We start from the raw sequence: 20,000 nt of genomic DNA on the forward strand, positions 1-20,000 counted from the left end.
TCATCTTTCACTTGTTTCAGAGATTAGACTGTGGCCATGCTTGGGCACCACCTTGAAAAGTTTTTAGTCAAAGAAATCGAGCCCAGTAATTATTTTATTGCAAGCCAGACACTTATTCTATCGGCCCCGTTTTGTCGAACCGCTAGTTGGCAGGGTCTTAAACAAACAATCTAATGGCTATCAAGCACTGATGGGGTACAAACACAAAGATACCCACGCACGCAGAACGATATATATATATATATATATATATATATATATATATATATAACTGTTTAACTTGTTTCAGTCATTTGACTGTGGCCATGCTGGAGCACCGCCCTTTAGTCGAGCAAATAGACCCCAGGACTTATTCTTTGTAAGCCTAGTGCTTATTCTATCGGTCTCTTTTGCCGAACCGCTAAGTTACGGGGACATAAATACACCATCATCGGTTGTCAAGCGATGTTGGGGGGGACAAACACAGACACACAAACACACACATATATACATATACGACGGGCTTCTTTCAGTTTCCGTCTACCAAATGTACTCACAAGGCTTTGGTCGGCCTGAAGCTATAGCAGAAGACACTTGCCCAAAATGTCACGCAGTGGGACTGAACCCGGAACCATGTCGTTGGTAAGCAAGCTACTTACCACACAGCCACTCCATATATATATATATATATATATATATATATATATATATATATATATATATACAGCAGGCTTCTTTCAGTTTCCATTTGCCAAATCCACTCACAAGGCTTTGGTCGAGCTGAGGCTATAGTAGAAGACACTTGCCCAAGGTGCCACACAGTGGGACTGTACCTGGAACCACGTGGTTGGTAAGCAAGCTACTTACCACACAGCCACTCCTGTACCTATTCTTTTATTCTTTTATTTGTTTCAGTCAGTTGACTGTGGCCATGTTGGAGCAGTGCCTTTAGTTGAACAAAGCAACCCCAGGACTTATTAGTTGTAAACGTAATACTTATTTTATTGGTCTCTTTTACTGAGCCACTAAATTACAGGGATATAAACAAACCAGCACTGGTTGCCAAGTTGTGGTGGGGAACAAACATAAACACAAAGATACACACACACACTTATATGTATGGTGGTTGTCCAGTCCTTATGCAGAGTTTGACCACCTCCTGCACCTACACCTTAGAACCATCATGGCATCTGATGTGGCTTTTTAAACCAGACAATGCTCTGAAAAGACACCCACATAGATTGCATGTCTGGTTTGGACCACCGAGAGCTGCAGATAAGTTCTGATCTCTGTGGATCTTAAAATGTCTTATATATGCCATTACTAGTGCCGCCTGACTGGCTCTCATGCCAGTGGCATATAAAAAGCACTATTCAACCATGGTCAATGCCTGTACCGCCTGACTGGCCCTTATACTGGTGGCACATAAAAAGCATTCATTACACTCTCGGAATGGTTGGCGTTAGGAAGGGCATCCAGCTGTAGAAACCAAGCCAAATCAGACTGGAACCTGGTGCAGCCTTCTGGCTTGCCAGTCCTCAGTCAAACCGTCCAACCCATGCCAGCGTGGAAAGTGGACGTTAAACGACGACGACAACAATGATAATGATGATATATATATATATATATATATATATATATGATGGGCTTCTTTCAGTTTCTGTCTACCATGTCCGATCAAACCCTTGTCAGTGAATTTGATAAATAGAAAATGGAAGGAGGCCTGTTGCATATGTCAATGTGTGTGTGTGTGTGTGTGTGTGCTTATATGCATGTGTATGTGTATGTGTATGGATGTGCATGTATGTTTATTGTATATGTATGTGTGTGTTTCATGTCTGTGTTGTATGTATGTGCATGTATGCATGTGTGTATGCATGTTGTATATATATATATATGTGTGTGTGTGTGTGTGTGTGTTTGTACATGTATGTATAAATATGCGCGTACTTGTATATATTTCTAAGTGTGTGTTTTGTGTGTGTGTGTGTGTGTGTAACTATGTGTGTACCTATGTATCATAGATTGAACTAGATTCTTTGTTTTAACATTTTAAGGGGAAGTAACTCCCTAAAAACGAATTCCCCCCTAGTGGCTAAACACTAACATTTAAAAAAGCTTAGCGAAGCGAATACCTGACTGCGATAACTACTGAGGTGGATATTAAAAATCCTTTAACACAGTGCTACACAAAGTGGTGGTCCGCGGACTGGCGCCAGTCAACGAGCCATCAGGTGTCAATATGTGGCGAGTTTCCAGAAAAGAAAGAAACATTATAAAATGCTTATGTAATATTGTATTATTTTTTTACAAAATTAGTATAAGATTAAAAAAATTGTCAACTTTTATTGTATTCATTATATATATTGTTTCCGATATAAATTGACATTACTAAGAAATATTACTGGTCCCTGGCACATCGGTAAAAGAAAATAAAAACTGCCGGTATGCCACACCAGATAGTTTGAGAAGCACTGGTTTCACAGATATGAATATCTATTAAGCCCTTCAGGCCACCATGAAGTAAAATCAGTTTATCTTCTGTCTGGGGTTCAAGACACGCTCTTGACCCCGAGACAAAAAATAAACTGCTTTTAATATTTTTACTGATGTCTGATAAGATGAGGTACATCGGCGAGCTGGCAGAAACGTTAGCACACCCGGCGAAATGCTTATCGGTATATCGTCTGCCGTTACATTCTGAGTTCAAATTCCGCCAAGGTCAACTTTGCCTGTCATCCTTTCGGGGGTCGATGAATTTACTACCAGTTACTCACTAGAGGTCGATGCAACTGACTGAATCCCTTTGTCTGTCCTTGTTTGTCCCCTCTAATGTTTAGCCCCTTGTGGGCAATAAAGAAATAAGGTGAGGTACATCGAAACTGATAACATTTTCTTTATATAATTTTTTATTAAATTCCATCTTAAATTGAAAATGTCTTCGACTTACTTCTGTGCTATTTCCACCTCCATCTTTTGTGTGTATATATATATATATATATATATATATATATATATAAATATATATACATATATATATATACATACATATCATCATCGTCGGCGTTTAACGTCCATTTTCCATGCTGGCATGGGTTGGACGGTTTGACTGAGGGCTGGCAAGCCAGAAGGCTGCACCAGGCTCCAACCTGATCTGGCAGAGTTTCTACAGCTGGATGCTCTTCCTAACGTCAACCACTCCAGGAGTGTAGTGGGTGCTTTTTACGTGCCACTGGCATGAGGGCCAGTCAGGCAGTACTGGTATCGACCACATTTCAATGGTGCTTTTTACGTGCCACCTGCACAAGAGCCAGTCAGCTGGCACTGGCAACAACCATGCTCGAATGGTGCTTTTTACATGCCACCGGCACAAGACCAGTCAGCCAGCACTGGCATTGACCTTGCTTGAGTGGTGCTTTTAATGTGCCACTGCCACAGGTGCCAATCAGGAAGTACTGTCATTGGCAACGACAATAACTTCACTTGCCTCAACAGGTCTTCTCAAGTGCAGTTTATTGCCCAAAGATTGAAGGGTACACTTAAATGGGCTGGTTATACAGCACTGGCATAGGCCACAGTTATGGTCTCACTTGGCTTGTTGGGTCTTCTCAAGCACAGCATATCTCCAAAGGTCTTCGTCACTTGTCATCGCCTCATATACATAACTCTTCGAAACACATAGTTTTAGAATGGTGGCAGCTGATGAAGGAAATGGTCTCTATGTGGCCTGTCTGTTTTTCTGTGCTCTGTTTATGTTCTGTTTTTCATTTTGTCCACGTTTTTTTGTGACGTCCTGTACACAGATATGCATCTATATATACATGTAGATGTAGGTATGTACATAAATGTACGTATATATGCATATACTCACATATTATTTGTGTTATATATATATGTATACATATATATATATATATATATATATATATATATATATATATATATATCATAATAATAATAATTAATAATAATAATAATAATAATAATAATAATACTATTAGGGACAAAATCCAAAATTACAGGTAAAAACTCAATTAAAGTCATTTTATTATCTTCATCTTATGATATTTACTTTGTATTATATTATACTCATTTATTGTGCTTTTAATTATTAATTTTTCTATATGCGACAGTGGATTTTCATCGATGAGTTCATGAACCTTGGTTCTGTTCCCTAAAACTATATATATATATATATATATATATATATATATATATATATATCATCATCATCATCATCATCATCATCATCATCATCGTTTAACGTCTGCTTTCCATGCTAGCATGGGTTGGATGATTTGACTGAGGACTGGTGAAACCGGATAGCAACACCAGGCTCCATTCTGATTTGGCAGAGTTTCTACAGCTGGATGCCCTTCCTAACGCCAACCACTCATATATATGCATGTATGTATGTCTGTATTTATATTAGTGTGTATTTGTGCTGTGAATGTCCCTTTTGTTAGTGTCAGCAGGTGGGGTCCAAAGTAAACCCCATGTACTGGGTTTGCTTTCTAGGGGAGGTAACTTCCCCCTAGAAAAGGGACAGAAGTCAATAGGTGTAAACAGCTGGTAAACAGGGGCCAATAAAATAAGTCTGTGACTGGAATAAGAGAGGATGTGTTTGATATGATCGACTAAATGAAAAGGCAGTGCTCCCGCATAGCCGTAGACTAATGACAGGAAGTAGTGGAAGAATAAAAGAATATAAATTTCAAAGAACATAAGAGTAACCCTTTAGCATTCAGATTATTCTGTGAGGTGTAATGTTTCCTTGATCACATTGTTTTAAATTAATCCGGGATTATCTCATAGCTTTGGAATTTTGATGACAGAGTAACTTATTATTAGACTGACATTGTAGGATAGTGTAAGAGGCCAGATCTGGCCAGTCTGAACATAAAGTAGATAGAATACTTTGGCCAGATGTGGCTGGTTTAGACCCTAGAGAGTTAAAAGATTCACAGAATAAAAAGAATCAAGAGTCACAGAATAAAAAGAAACATGGGTCAGCTCGATGAGTCTCTATGTATGAAAGAAATACCTGGTGTTAAATGCATCATTTCTTTAAAATGACAGTTCACAAGGCCTTTCTCAATTTGCGACTGTAATTCTCTTCTTCGAAACTGGTCAGAAGATGGAGTTGTAAAAGGTAGTTTTCCCACCAGCATTGTATAGAAAATTATCCCCCTGAAAATAGAGAAAAACAGATCAAGAAATGTTAAAACGCAGTGTGGTACATTTACAAGCGTTGTTGTTTTTTTTGTTTTTCTTTCTGCTTTTTTTTTTTTTTGCAATTCTTGCTTCAGCCCTTTGCCTGTCTAAAGCATTTTTCATAAGTTTGTTCTATAAACGTCCGTACTTGTTTTCAGACTTTTTAGTTAGCCCTTTGTGTCATACATTCTCAGTAATTATAAAGCTTTCCTTTCACGAGTCCCAAGTTACTCTGTTGGCTGAAAAGAAATTGAAAATGTCTATCATATATGATGAACAGGTAAAAAGTTAGAATGACTCTTACAGAGTCTAATGGTGAATTTGATAGAGACATGAATGATTCGAGTGAATTTGGAACCGCTTATGTTATTCTTTTTAATATTTCTCTTTGATGCAATCTCAGATTAACCATTTGCCTGTCCAAAGCATTTTCATAAGTTTGTCTTAAACGACCCTGCATGTCTGCCAACGTTTAGCAGAACCTTCTTTCACACGCTCTGAATAATATTCGATTGGTCTATAAGTATTGCAGCTTTTTTACAACAAATTTTATTCGAGTGGCTGTGTGGTAAGTAGCTTGCTTACCAACCACATAGTTCCGGGTTCAGTCCCACTGAGTGGCATCTTGGGCAAGTGTCTTCTACTATAGTCTCGGGCCGACCAAAGCCTTGTGAGTGGATTTGGTAGACGGAAACTGAAAGAAGCCCGTCGTATATATGTATATATATATATATATATGTGTGTGTGTGTGTGTGTGTGTGTGTGTGTGTGTGTGTATGTGTTTGTGTGTCTGTGTTTGTCCCCCTAGCATTGCTTGACAACTTATGCTGGTGTGTTTATGTCCCCGGAACTTAGCGGTTTGGCAAAAGAGACCGATAGAATAAGTACTAGGCTTACAAAGAATAAGACCCGAGGCCGATTTGCTCAACTAAAGGCGGTGCTCCAGCATGGCCGCAGTCAAATGACTGAAACAAGTAAAAAAAGAGTAACAAAAACAATAACAACATGAAACAAAAACAACTTTAAATGATTATTCCGGAGCATATTCACCATCTGCTTCGATTACTGCTTCCCATTTGTTTTTGTTAAATATTGTTATTTGCTGAATAAAATTTGTTGAAAGAAAGCCATAATAATTATGCACCAACCCAATATAAAACTTTTCTTTAAGAAGTCCCAAGTTACTCTCACCTGTGTTGTGCATCACATGTGATACACAGAACAGGTAAAGGTTTAAGATGAATGTTATGGAGTCTGATGGTGAATTTATTAGAGATATAAATGAGGATAGTGACTCTGGGATCAGTTATGTTGTTCAATATTTCTGTTTAGTGAAATCTCAGATTAACCCTTTGCCTGTGTAAAGTGCTTTCATAAGTTTACCCTAAACATCTATGCTTGTTTTCAAACTTTTAGTTAGTCCTTGTTTCATACATTCTTAATAATATAAACCTTTCTTTCCATAAGTCCCATAGTACTCTGGATACTGAAGAAAATTATGAATGTGTATCCCTTATGATGCACCGAAGCCAGAGAAAACGTCTCCTGTGTATCCTATTAACATGGGTCTTTTTGAGTCCAGTGATGAATTTGTTAGAGACATGAATGATGTGCATGAATCTAAAAATGATTATGCTGTAGTGGCGTGAAATTATAGCCGCCATTGAGGAAGTACTATTCTGCACATGCGCAGGGAACTTCACCACCGGAAGCCCCTCAAGTGTGTATGTGTAGTAAAACTCGTACTTAAGATCGGTGAGTTGAGCGCAGACCTTCTACATGACAACACCTCCACGAAGCACTTTTCACCACGATGCTATCGATGGTGATAGCTACTTGCTTCTCTGGCAGGCATCAAGGAAGCCCTTAACCTTCCAATACCAAAGTAAAACTTAATCAGCGGCTGCTAAGCTGAATGACAGGAATTGTGAAACCAAGCATCGTCATAAATAAAACCTTTTTTATTATGTTGTTAAATTGTTCTAATGTCTCTTCATATATAAAATGCTGTTGAAAGGTGATAGAGAGAGACTAAAGTCTCTATGACAACTATCAAACTTTTACAATGCTGTTTGAGATTTCAATATTACTGTTTTGTGAAATCTCAGATTAACCCTTTGCCTATGCAGAGCCTTTTCATAACTTTGTCCTAAACATCCTTGCTTGCTTTCAGATTTTTAGTTAACATATTTCATACATTCTAACGAATATAATGCTCTCTTTTCTGAATCCCCAATTGACTCAGGTGACTGAAAAGAAATTAGGAATGTATGTCATATCTGATCCATAGAGGCCAGGGAAATATGTCATGTGAATCACTTGGGATACACAAGTCAGGTAGAAGGGTTAGATGAGTTTTGTCATGTCACATGATGGATTTTCTAGAGACATGAATCATACATGTGAATTTGGAGCTATATGTGTTCTTTTATTCTTTTATTTGTTTCAGTCATTTGACTGCGGCCATGCTGGAGCAACGCCTTTAGTTGAGCAAATCAACCCTGGGACTTATTCTTTGTAAGCCTAGTACTTCATCTATTGGTCTCCCTTTCTGAACCGACCGCTAAGTTACTGGGACGTAAACACACCAGCATCAGTTGTCAAGCAATGTTGGTGGGACAAATACAGACGCACAAACATATACATACATACATACATAAATATATATATATATATATATATATATACCCAAAGGGCTTCTTTCAGTTTCCATCTACCAAATCCACTCACAAGGCTTTGATCGGCCCTAGGCTAAAGTAGAAGACACTTGCCCATGGTGCCACGCAGTGGGACTGAACCTGGAACCATGTGGTTGGTAAGCAAGCTACTTCAGATTAATCCCTTTGCCAGTCCAAAGTATTTTCATAAGTTTATCCCAAACATTTATGCTTGTTTCAAGACTATTAACTGTCCCTTATTTCAAACCTTCTGAGTAATGTAAAGCTTTCCTTTCATAAACCCCAAGTTACTTTGGCAGCTCAAAACAGAAAATGGGAATGTATAGCATACATGATGCATGGATGTCCTGTGTATTACATGTGATATGTAGGACATAGGGACAAGCATTCCTAGCACCTACCATCCTTGGGATTTAGATTGGTGGGGAAAAAAAAATTTCAGAAAGAAACCGTCCTTTCAAACAAGTACAAAATAAAATTAATAGAGGAAAGAAAATAGTGCAGTTGATATAACTCACTCTTGGTGTTTTCTACAGTCAAAGGCCTTGAGTTGACCAACACAACATAGAAAGAAAACTATGCTGAAGCCTGTCAAAAGGACTGTATGTGTGTTTGAGCCCTGAACTCCACTTATTCCCATCACCCAGTTCAATGCCATCCTTTCACTTGATAATTAGTTGCAAACATTCAGAGAATTCCTTTAATCTAAGGGCAGATAACTTTATGTTACTTCCAATTGCAGTTACTCTCTTTACTCTCTTTTACTCTCTTTTACTTGTTTCAGCCATTTGACTGCGGCCATGCTGGGGCACCGCCTTTTAGCCGAGTAAATCGACCCCAGGACTTATTCTTTGTAAGCCTAGTACTTATTCTATCGGCCTCTTTTGCCGAACCGCTAAGTTACGGGGACGTAAACACACCAGCATCGGTTGTCAAGCGATGTTGGGGGGACTAACACAGACACACGAACACACATACATATACATATATATATATATATATATACATATATACGACGGGCTTCTTTCAGTTTCCGTCTACCAAATCCACTCGCAAGGCTTTGGTTGGCCCAAAGCTATAGTAGAAGATACTTGCCCAAGGTGCCTCGCAGTGGGACTGAACCCGGAACCATGTGGTTGGTAAGCAACACAGCTACTCCTACGCCTACAGTTTAGTTCTTTCTTTCTTGCTTTCTGTCCGCTTAACCCCGTGGTTGGTTCTCAGTTTTTTCAGTGCCACAGACCCTTTTTATCTACATGAATTTTTCTCAAAGACCCAGCTCCAGGTTTTTTGAAACGTCTGTCCACTCGACAAAATTGGTAAGTCCGAAACTGATTCGTGGGTCACACCTCGTTGTCTGGCTGGTTGTCTTTGTACCCTCAGGTTAGCTGGACTTGATGATCACGGATCAACTCGGACCACACAACGACGACTACAGCAACAGACACACAGGAATAAACTAGAAAACAAAGACAGTCTGCACTGCTGTGCTGCTCTACATACAATTAACCCCTCACTTCAAGTCAAACAAAGAATGGACAGTGGTGAGAGTACAAGATATCCAGACTACAAGACTACATCACAGACAAATTAACAATTGTATGACAGAAATAGACTGGACAACAGAGAGAGAAAGAGAGAAGAGAGAGAGAGTCCAATATGATCTGACAGTAATATTATACCACATGCAATTAACCACAGCTTATCAGAATGTGCTATATGAACCCCAAACCAGACAGAGCTACAGCCTATTTAGATCTATGGATCTGTGGAAAAACCTAGTCTTCCAACTGATTATCCGTGTGACATATGTTGTACGTGTTTATGGTCGATATGAGACTACACAGCAGCAACAAAAATAGGTGGACACAAATAGACTGACAATTCATTGCTATTGGTCGGAATTTCTGCTTTTATTCATTTGTTCAAGTGGAAGGAGTATTGTACCTGGCCTTCACAGATCGTCCAAGATCAGTGACACTGATTTCAGTAAAAGTCTACTTCTACCACAAGGTCCAGTCCTTGTCGTGACGTTGTGACTTGTATGCAGTACCGAATTTAGCATTGGGCTTAGATGTGCTTAAGCACAAGGCGCCATTGACCAGTCAGGCCCATCTTCCTGCTCCCCAAATTTTACAATGAATTTTTCAAATGTCAGACATTCAAGTAAGAGGCCTCCAAACTAAACTAGCACAGGGCCATATTTGTCCTAAATCAAGCACTGCTTGTATGCTTCTCTGACCCTGAGAACTATGCCAGAGGAGTGCAGGTTCTTGGGTGGGCCTCTCTTGTTGGACAAGTCAAAGGTCATAGGCCAGATTAATATGGGCCACTTCTTCACAAAGGTGGAAATGAAAGGCGGTGAGCTGGCAGAGTGGTTAGCACGCCGGGCGAAATGCTTAGCGGTATTTCGTCTGTCGCTATGTTCTGAGTTCAAATTCCGCCGAGGTCGTCTTTGCCTTTCATCCTTTCGGGGTCGATTAAATAAGTACCAGTTACGCACTGGAGTCGATATAATCGACTTAATCCGTTAGTCTGTCCTTGTTTGTCCCCTCTGTGTGTAGCCCCTTGTAGGTAGTAACGAAATAGGAAATGAATCTGTGTAGGAACAACACACCCAACTAGGTAAAAGCAAACTTACAGAAGCATTGATGAAAATTCATGACCAACAAGATCTGGGAGCAGAAAGCTGTCCCTTTTGGAAAAATATGAAAATATGGGGCAGCAAAATCTTAATGACTGATAGGCCACATCATTGGGAAACCAAGATCCTGAATTACACATCAGGCCCACTGAAACCCTACATGAGAAGTGGAAGAGAGGATGCCCTAAAGATAATTGGAGGTCGGATACTGAGACAGGGCTAAAAATGCCCAGATCCAACTAGGGATGAGCAGAAAGACAGCCCAGAGAAAAACCATCGATAGCCTTATGCTCCGTAGGGAGTGAGGGTTTTAAATAAGTAAATAAATATAACAACATTACTTTTACTTATTGCTGCCAAATTGTTCAGAGGAGAGGAAGGCCTTCTTCCTTCAGGGAAATATATGAGACAGAACTGAGAAAGGAAGCTAGCAGGCAGAAACATTAGCACACCGGGCGAAATGCTTAGCGGTATTTCGTCTGTCTTTATGTTGTGAGTTCAAATTCTGCTGAGGTTGAGTTTGCCTTTCATCCTTTTGGAACACAATGCATCTAAAGAAATGCTGCTGCCCATTTTGTCCAGAAGGCTTGTTTCTGATTTCCGCAGAAGACCAGATACATATTTACATATATATATATATGTATATACATATATCTATATTTATATCTATATCTATCTATCTATATATATATATATATATATATATATATATATATATATTAAAACAGTAGAGAATGAAAGAGGGAGTGAGGAGGAAATAGGGAAGGAAGGAAGGGAGGAAGAGAGGGAAAAAGTGAAGAAAATATTTATATATATGTATATATATATATGATGATGATGATGATATACATATATATACATACATATATATTTATTATATGTATGTGTATACATGTATATATACATACATACATATACATATATATATATATATATATATATATATATATAGATTGCTTAATAAAGAGAATGAATGGGAGGAAGAGAGCCTGCCGTATGTCGACCCAATAGAGGGACCAGCTATCCGAGTTGATAGTACCGGGGTAGATAAAGCAATTAAGAGTATGAAGACCGGGAAAGCCCCCAGCCCATCAGGAATCACTGCAGAGATGCTCAAAATATCTGGCAGTGTTGGCTATAGCCTAGTCACCCGTATTACGAACCAGGTGATACACGAAGGAGTCATACCCAATGACTGGTGTAGCAGCATCAAGGTCAACTGCTACAAAGGTAAAGGTGACGCTTGAGATACAAATAATTACAGAGGCATCAAGCTGTTAGATCAGGTTATGAAAGTTACAGAGAGGGTCATAGCCCAACTAATTAGGGAGCGAATCAATTTAGATGAGATGCAGTTTGGGTTCGTGCCAGGTAAAAACACTACTGATGCCTTATTTCTAGTGAGATAGCTGCAGGAGAAATACCTAGCTAAGGATAAACCTCTGTACCTGGCTTTCGTTGACATGGAGAAAGCCTTTGACAGGGTCCCCCGATCCCTTATCTGGTGGTCAATGAGGAAACTTGGGATAGAAGAATGGTTAGTGAGAGCTGTGCGAGCCATGTACAGAGATGCTGCCAGTAAGGTGAGGGTTGGAAATGAGTACAGCAATGAATTCCGGGTAGAGGTAGGGGTCCACCAAGGTTCCGTCCTCAGCCCCCACTTATTTATCATAGTCCTCCAGGCAATCACAGAGGAGTTCAAGACAGGTTGCCCCTGGGAGCTCCTCTATGCTGATGACCTTGCCCTAATTGCGGAGTCACTATCAGAACTAGAGGAGAAGTTTCAGGTGTGGAAGCAAGGTCGAGAATTGAAGGGCCTTAGAGTCAACCCAGCTAAAACCAAAATCCTAATAAGTAGGAAGGTAGATAAAACACAAACCCCTTCAGGTAGATGGCCCTGCTCAGTATGTAGAAAAGGAGTAGGTAGTAACTCTATAAGATGTACCCGGTGCAAGCTATGGACACATAAGAGGTGCAGCAACATCAAAGGCAGGTTAACTAGCAAGTTAGTTTTTGTTTGTGGCCGATGTTCAGGTGCAATAAAGACTGTAAACAAACAGGAAACAACTTCTATCTCATTCCAGGGTGAAAAACTAGAGGTAGTCGATAGCTTCCGCTATCTGGACGACCAAGTTAGTAGTGGGGGTGGGTGCGCTGAAAGTGTAGCTGCTAGAATAAGAATAGCCTGGGCAAAGTTTAGAGAGCTCTTACCCCTGCTGGCGACAAAGGGACTCTCACTCAGAGTAAAAGGTAGACTGTATGACGCATGCGTACGAACAGCCATGCTACATGGCAGTGAAACATGGGCTGTAACTGCTGAGGACATACGTAAGCTCGCAAGGAATGAAGCCAGTATGCTCCGTTGGATGTGTAATGTCAATGTGAATACCCGTCAGAGTGTAAGTATCTTGAGAGAAAAGCTGAACATTAGAAGCATCAGTTGTGGCGTGCAAGAGAGACGATTGCGCTGGTATGGACATGTGGTGAGAATGGAGGAGGATAGCTGCGTGAAAAAGTGCCACACCCTAACAGTTGAGGGAACCCGTGGAAGAGGTAGGCCCAGGAAGACCTGGGCTGAGGTGGTGAGGCAAGACCTTCGTACATTGGGCCTCACCGAGGTGATGACTACTGACCGAGACCTTTGGAAATGTGCTGTGCGTGAGAAGACCCGGCAAGCCAAGTAAGATCGTTGCCAGTGCCCCTGGACTGGCTCTTGTGCGGGTGGCACATGAGATGCACCATTTTGAGCGTGGCCGTTGCCAGTACCGCCTGACTGGCTCCCGTAGGATTTTCGAGCGAGATCGTTGCCAGTGCCCCTGGACTGGCTTGTGCGGGTGGCACATAAAAGACACCATTTCGAGCGTGGCCATTTTCGTGCGGGTGACACGTAAAAGCACCCACTACACTCTCTGAGTGGTTGGCGTTAGGAAGGGCATCCAGCTGTAGAAACTCTGCCAAATTAGATTGGAGCCTGGTGTTGCCATCCGGTTTCACCAGTCCTCAGTCAAATCGTCCAACCCATGCTAGCATGGAAAGCGGACGTTAAACGATGATGATGATGATGATGATGATATAAGGTGTGATGGGTAAATTATATTTTATATTTCATGCATGTGCATTGTATGTGCATTAATTTCATGCATATACATTGTATTTTGTTAACTACACGGTACAGTAGGGCCAGTTGGGCACTGCCTGTTAAAGAAACACAACCATGATGCAATTCACTTTGCCAGAAATTTGGAAAGAGTTGGATGAATTTAATGGTGATTACGAGGGTACGGCAGCTTGGAAAACTCATTCTGATTGTTCTAATAAGAAAAGAACTCCTGAATTTGTCAGTGAGATCCAGGCCATGATTGACAATGATCCCTCCAAGTCAATCAGGTCCATTGCCAGGAACATGGGAGTGTCTGAGTTTCTTATCAGACAGTTAGTGCATGAAGACATTCAGTATTCCTCCTACAAGATGAGAAAGGGCCAATTTTTATCCCAAGCCATCAAAGACAAGAGGAAAGACCATGATATGAAGCTTTTGAACAAACTCAGGCATCCCCTCCAACTGAACATGCTTGGTTTTTCTCAGGTGAGAAAAAATTCTGCCAGAATCAGATGGTGGACACACAGAACAACCGTTGGCTCGCTGTGTCCCCAAAATGTACTGAGTGTGAGAAAAATAAAACATTCAGTCAGCATCATAGTGTTTGGAGTGATCACTAGTGATGCTAACGTTATGCCCCCATTCATCTTCCCATGCCACCACAGCCACAACACGGAGGCCAACCTCAAATGCCTGGAGTAGATAGTGCTGCTCTAGGTCAAGAGGGTGACTGTTGGAAAACCCTATGTCTGGCAACAGGACTCTTGCACCATGCTACACAAGCAGAAGAACCCAGTCATGGATGTAAGACCATTTCTGTGACCACAATATCCCTAACATCTGGCCACCTAACCCTCCAGACTGCAACTCCTTTGATCATTATGCGTTGAATGAGAGACCAACAAAACTCTTTGTGACACCAAAGATGAACTGAAGGCAAACTTAAACAAGGAGACCGTCCAGAAGAGTTGCAAGAGATTCCAAAGTAGTCTGAAGGCCGTGGTTGAAGCAAGAAGTGATTTTATTGAACAAGTTTACTCTTTTGTATTTCAAGATATTTTCATATAATTTTGGTAAATACGAAGGTAAGTAAAAAAGTAATGCCGTTTTGTTTAGGACAGGTATAATTACCAACACAGGAACATGTATCATACATCAAAATGAAGCTGGTCCTCTGTGGATCACATTCCTACTTCTCAACATAGTCACCATTTCTCTCAATAGCTATGTTCCACCTTCGAATGAGAGAATGTATCCCTACCCCGTAAAATTCTGGTGACTGTTCTTTGAGCCACTTCTTCACTACAGTTTTCACTTCCTCGTCACTGGAATAATGTTTGCCTCTCAAACCCTCTTTCGTGGGGCTGAAGAGATGATAGTGCAGTGACAATGATAGTCCAGTGACGATGGTAGTCCAGAGACGTGGAAGTGAAAACTGTAGTGAAGGACTGGCTCAAAGAACAGTCAACAGAATTTAACGGGGCAGGGATACATGCACTCATTTGAAGGTGGAACATAGCGATTGAGAGAAACGGTGACTATGTTGAGAAGTAGGAATGTGATCCACAGAGGACCAGCTTCATTTTGGTGTATGATACATGTTCCTGTGTTGGTAATTATACATGTCCTAAACAAAATGGTATTATTTTTTGACTCACCCTCGTAAAATATATATGTATGACAAATTAAATTCTATTGAAGTTGATACACTTTTAAAACTATGTGTATGAGTATACGGTATTAAACTTCCAAAAATGAAATGTCAGTACGACAATTTATTCACCACACCCTGTATATATGTTTGTGTGTGTGTGTGTATGTACATGAAGTAAACTTACAAGCTCCAAATATCGATTTCTGGCCCATATTTCTCGGAAGGATTAAATAATTCTGGTGCAGCATATTCTGGTGATCCGCAGTGGGTTTTCATAAGGTTGTCTTTAGAAAACGTATTGCTTAACCCAAAATCTGCAAAAGACAGAGAGTACAAAACATTAGAAATAAAACAAATATATGTGTGTGTGTATACAATCTTTAAATTTGATCACTGATAGTTTCATGCCATGGAAACACAATATCTGAGAACATCTGTATCGCTTGCCAGTGTTTCCAAGCAATCCATCAAGCTGACTACCTGTGATCAACCTTATTTGAAGAACAGGACACCGGTCTTTGAGAAACCATGAGATAAAACCATGCATATTAAATTTATCTCACACTGTATTCTTTTATTTCTTTCAGTCATTTGATTGCGGCCATTCTGGAGCACCGCCTTTAGTCGGCCAAATTGACCCCAGGAGTTATTTTTTGTAAGCCTAGTACTTATTCTATCGGTCTCTTTTGCTGAACTGCTTACTTACGGGAACATAAACACACCAACAATTGGTCGTCAAGCGATGGTGGGGGAACAAACACAGACACACAAACACACACACACAAATGCACAAAATCTCCCCCCCCCCATATATATATATATATATATATATATACGACAGGCTTCTTTCAGTTTCCGTCTACCTAATTCATTCACAAGGCTGTAATGTTAGTGTGCATACACGACAGAGTGTAAGTGCCTTGAGAGAAAAGTTGGACTTAAGAAACATCAGATGTGGTGTGCACGAGAGACGACTGCGCTGGTATGATCATGTGTTGCATATGGATGAGGATAGCTGTGTGAAAATGTGTCACACCCTAGCAGTGGAGGAAATCTGTGGAAGAGGTAGGCGCAGGAAGACTTGGGATGAGGTGGTGAAGCACGACCTTTGAACATTAGGCCTCACCGAGGCAATAGTGAGATCTTTGGAGATCTGCTGTGCTTGAGAAAACCTGGCAAGCCAAGTGAGACCATAACCCATGGCCTATGCCAGTGCATCATAAACAGCCTGACTGGATCCAGCACGACTGGCTCCCATGCCAGTGGCATGTAAAAAGCACCATTCAAGCATGGTCAATGACAGCACTGCCTGACTGGCCCCCGTGCCGGCGGCACATAAATAGCATCCATTCCACTCTTGGAGTGGTTGGCGTTAGGAAGGGCATCCAGCTGTAGAAAGTTTGCCAGATCAGATTGGAGCCTGGTACAGCCTTCTGGCTTGCCAGTCCCCAGTCAAACCGTCCAACCCATGCATGGCTTAGTGGTTAGGATGTCGCACTCATGATCTAGTGATTATGGTTTCAATTCCTAGACTGGGAGGTGCATTGTGTTCATGAGCGAAACACTTCATCTCATGTTGCTTTGCGATCACTTCGACACTGCCGCATGGCACACTGTGCACCCATTCAGACAATGTCAATATGATGGAAAGAGTGAGCTGATGTGTAAGCGAATCATTTGTGCAGGTTGCTCAGCAAAAGCTGAATGCTCATATGTCGTCTTCAGTGGGGAGGTCCATCCTATATATACATATATATATATGTATATATATATATATATATATATATATATATATATATATATATATATATATATATATATATATATATATATAAATGGTCCCATTTCACTTTATTATTAAATTCATTAAACCCTTATTATCATCATTATCATCATCATCATCATCATCATCATCATCATCATCATCATCATCACCATCACTATCATCATCACGACCACCACCAACACCACCATCATCACCATCATCCATCATCATCACCATCATCATCATCCATCATCCATCATCCATCATCACCATCATCCATCATCCATCATCATCATCATCCTCATCATCATCATCACCATCATTTAATGCCCGCTTTCCAAGTCCGAAGACTGCACCGAAGCTCTGCTCTCTGTTTCGGCAGGGTTTCTACACTTCTTACAGCTGGATGCCCTTCCTAACACCCACCACTTTACAAGGTGTATTGGGTCCCCTTTTCTTTTAATGTGGCCTCAGCAGCAGTAAGCTCACCAAGTAACTTGCAGGACAAGATCCCTCAATTTTATATATTAAACTGAGTAACTAATCAATTGTTTCGTTAATCATTCGGTCAAACAATCAATTAGCTCGGTTTGTCTATCAGAGAGGGCGTGTCCACAGATCAGGTTGCAAATAGTGACGAAACGACTTTGACAAAATTAGCTAATTGAATGATTGGCTACACAATTAACACAATTGATTAGTTGATTGGCGAAATAGTTAACTTGTTGACAACTAATAATAATAATAATAATAATAATAATAATAATAATAATAATAATAATGATGATAATAATAATAATTCTTTTTACTATAGGCACAAGGCCTTAAATCTTTAGGAGGAGGGGACTAGTTGATTATATCGACCCCAGTGTTCCACTGGTTTGTATTTTATTGACCCCGAAAGGATGAAAGGCAAAGTCAACTTGTGTGTGTGAAGAGAAAGGTGGAGGTTGTTTGTTTGCGGTGGGGAGCGAGGGTGATTACACCTGAGTTGAGAAAAAAGAATAGCATATCTTCCATCGTATGAATTCTCATTAGAACTATGCTAAGCAGCATTAATTAAAATGTGATAATTAATTCATTAATTAATCAAATGGTTATAATGTTTGAAATAACCTGAGAGTGAAATTTTAAAAATAACTGATAACAGTGTGTAACAAAATTTTTATTTATTAGCTCTGCCTTAGCAAAGGCAGAGGTACTGTTTTCAGTCACGTTTGTTTGTTTGTCTGTGGACAAGATATCTCAAGAACTGCTGGATGGATTTGGATGAAACGGTCAGTGATATTTGGCCTCATGACTGGCACAAACTGATTAGATTTTGGGATTGATCTGGTACCGAACAAGGATTCAGGATTATTTTTCCGTTTTTTGTTTTACTTAGTTTTTGAGAGCGGTCAGGTTCATTTTTAGTATTCTCGTTTGTGAGAGCAGTCGAGTTTATTTCAGATATTCTCATTTAAAAAATCATCCCTGGCTAATCATTGAGAGGACATTGGTGTTGCCTTGGCAGAGGTTTGTGCTCTCTGAGCGCTCTTGGTTTTCTTTTGTCTCTGGTCAGTAAATGTTATTTCCTATTTGTTTCTATCTAGAAATCAAAGGAAATGACTACTATTCCCTTCAAACTTTGCCTTTGTTACCTGGACATTAATGTTTTGAAACTGACCTATTTTCAGTTGCATTTCAGACAGATTCAGTACTGAGTTGCTGACGCAGAAATATCATTATAGCAAATATTCTGCTCAATGCCACAGATTTGCTTGTCAGTTGCTTGACCTTAACCACTTGAGCATGTATCTTAGAGGCTGACAATATGTGCATCTCTGATGATGAGCAGGAGTAGTGGGGGAGCATCAGAGCCATGTGTTGAGAGGGATTTGAATAAATGTAAGAAAAGTTTGAAGGAAATATTAGTCATTTTCCATACTTTCTAGGGGTAAGCAAATAGAAAATTACAGTTGCTACCCAAGGACAAAAATCATGTTATACCACGAAGTACGTAACTGTTTGGTTCTTAAGGTTTGAAATAGTTTGTTAGGTGTGTTTTTTTCTTTTTTATCTCATCAGTACTTTTGGAGAATTTGTCGGGTGCAAGACTTATTTCTGAAGCCTAGTACTTACTCTATTGGTGTCTTTTGTTGAACTGCTACATTACAGGAACAAAAATACACCAGCACCAGTTGTGAAGTGCTAGTGGACACATACATACACACACACACACACACACACGACGAGCTTCTTTCAGTTTCCATTCACAAGGCTTCGGCCAGTCTAAGGCTATAGTAGAAGACATTTGCCCAAGGTGTGACGCAGTGGGACTGAACCCGGAACCATGTGGTTGGGAAGCAAGCTTCTTACCACACAACATATATATATATATATTTGTACGTATATATGCACACGCAAACACATACACACATGCACTCAGACAAACACACAATAGGCTTCTTTCAGTTTCCCTCTACCAAATTTCAACCCCAAGGCTTAGGTTGAACTGGCGCCACAGTTTTGAATTGAACACAAAGGCCAGTAGTTTGTAAAACAAACTTCTTAACTAGTAGTAGTAGTGGTGGTGGTGGTGGTCGTCGTCGTTGTCGTTGTCATCGTCATAGTAGTAGTAGTAGTAGTAGTAGTAGTAGTAGTAGTAGTAGTAGTAGTAGTAGTAGTAGTTGCAGTGGCAGTGTTGGAAGTAATAGTAGTGGTGGTTATTGTTGCTGTTGTTGTTGTTGGTGGTGGTGGTGGTGGTGGTGGTGGAGGTGTTTTTTTGTCTTCATTGTTGTTGCTGCTCCAGTACTTTCTACATCACACAAACAGTGCACACATTTTTTCTCACTGCAAATGCAAAAACATGACAGCTGATGATGTCCGGTTGATTGGAGAAACACAGACAGGCCGATCTGACCTGGATTTGTAAACTAGATATTAGAGTTGAGTCATTGGAAAAGGAGGGCACTCGACGTGGTCAC

General features: G+C 40.2%; 1 protein-coding gene across 14 annotated transcripts in view; it reads right to left on the reverse strand.

Moving 5' to 3' along the window:
• Positions 1 to 20,000, reverse strand: part of LOC106868675 (uncharacterized) — a 494,698-nt gene that overhangs the window by 194,725 nt on the left and 279,973 nt on the right. For all 14 annotated transcript variants that reach the window (XR_016238757.1, XR_016238755.1, XR_016238756.1 and 11 more), the window contains 2 exons: positions 15,454 to 15,583; positions 5,024 to 5,169 (listed from right to left, as the gene is read on the reverse strand). Coding sequence is in view for 9 of the 14 variants with exons in the window: in XM_089343951.1 (XP_089200077.1) it covers positions 5,024 to 5,169; positions 15,454 to 15,583 (276 nt within the window). In the remaining 5 variants the exon portion in view is untranslated. The remainder of the gene's footprint in view (positions 1 to 5,023; positions 5,170 to 15,453; positions 15,584 to 20,000) is intronic.

Source organism: Octopus bimaculoides, chromosome 28 (genome assembly GCF_046866305.1).
Source record: "Octopus bimaculoides isolate indiv1 chromosome 28, ASM4686630v1, whole genome shotgun sequence".
Classification (NCBI taxonomy): domain Eukaryota; kingdom Metazoa; phylum Mollusca; class Cephalopoda; order Octopoda; family Octopodidae; genus Octopus; species Octopus bimaculoides.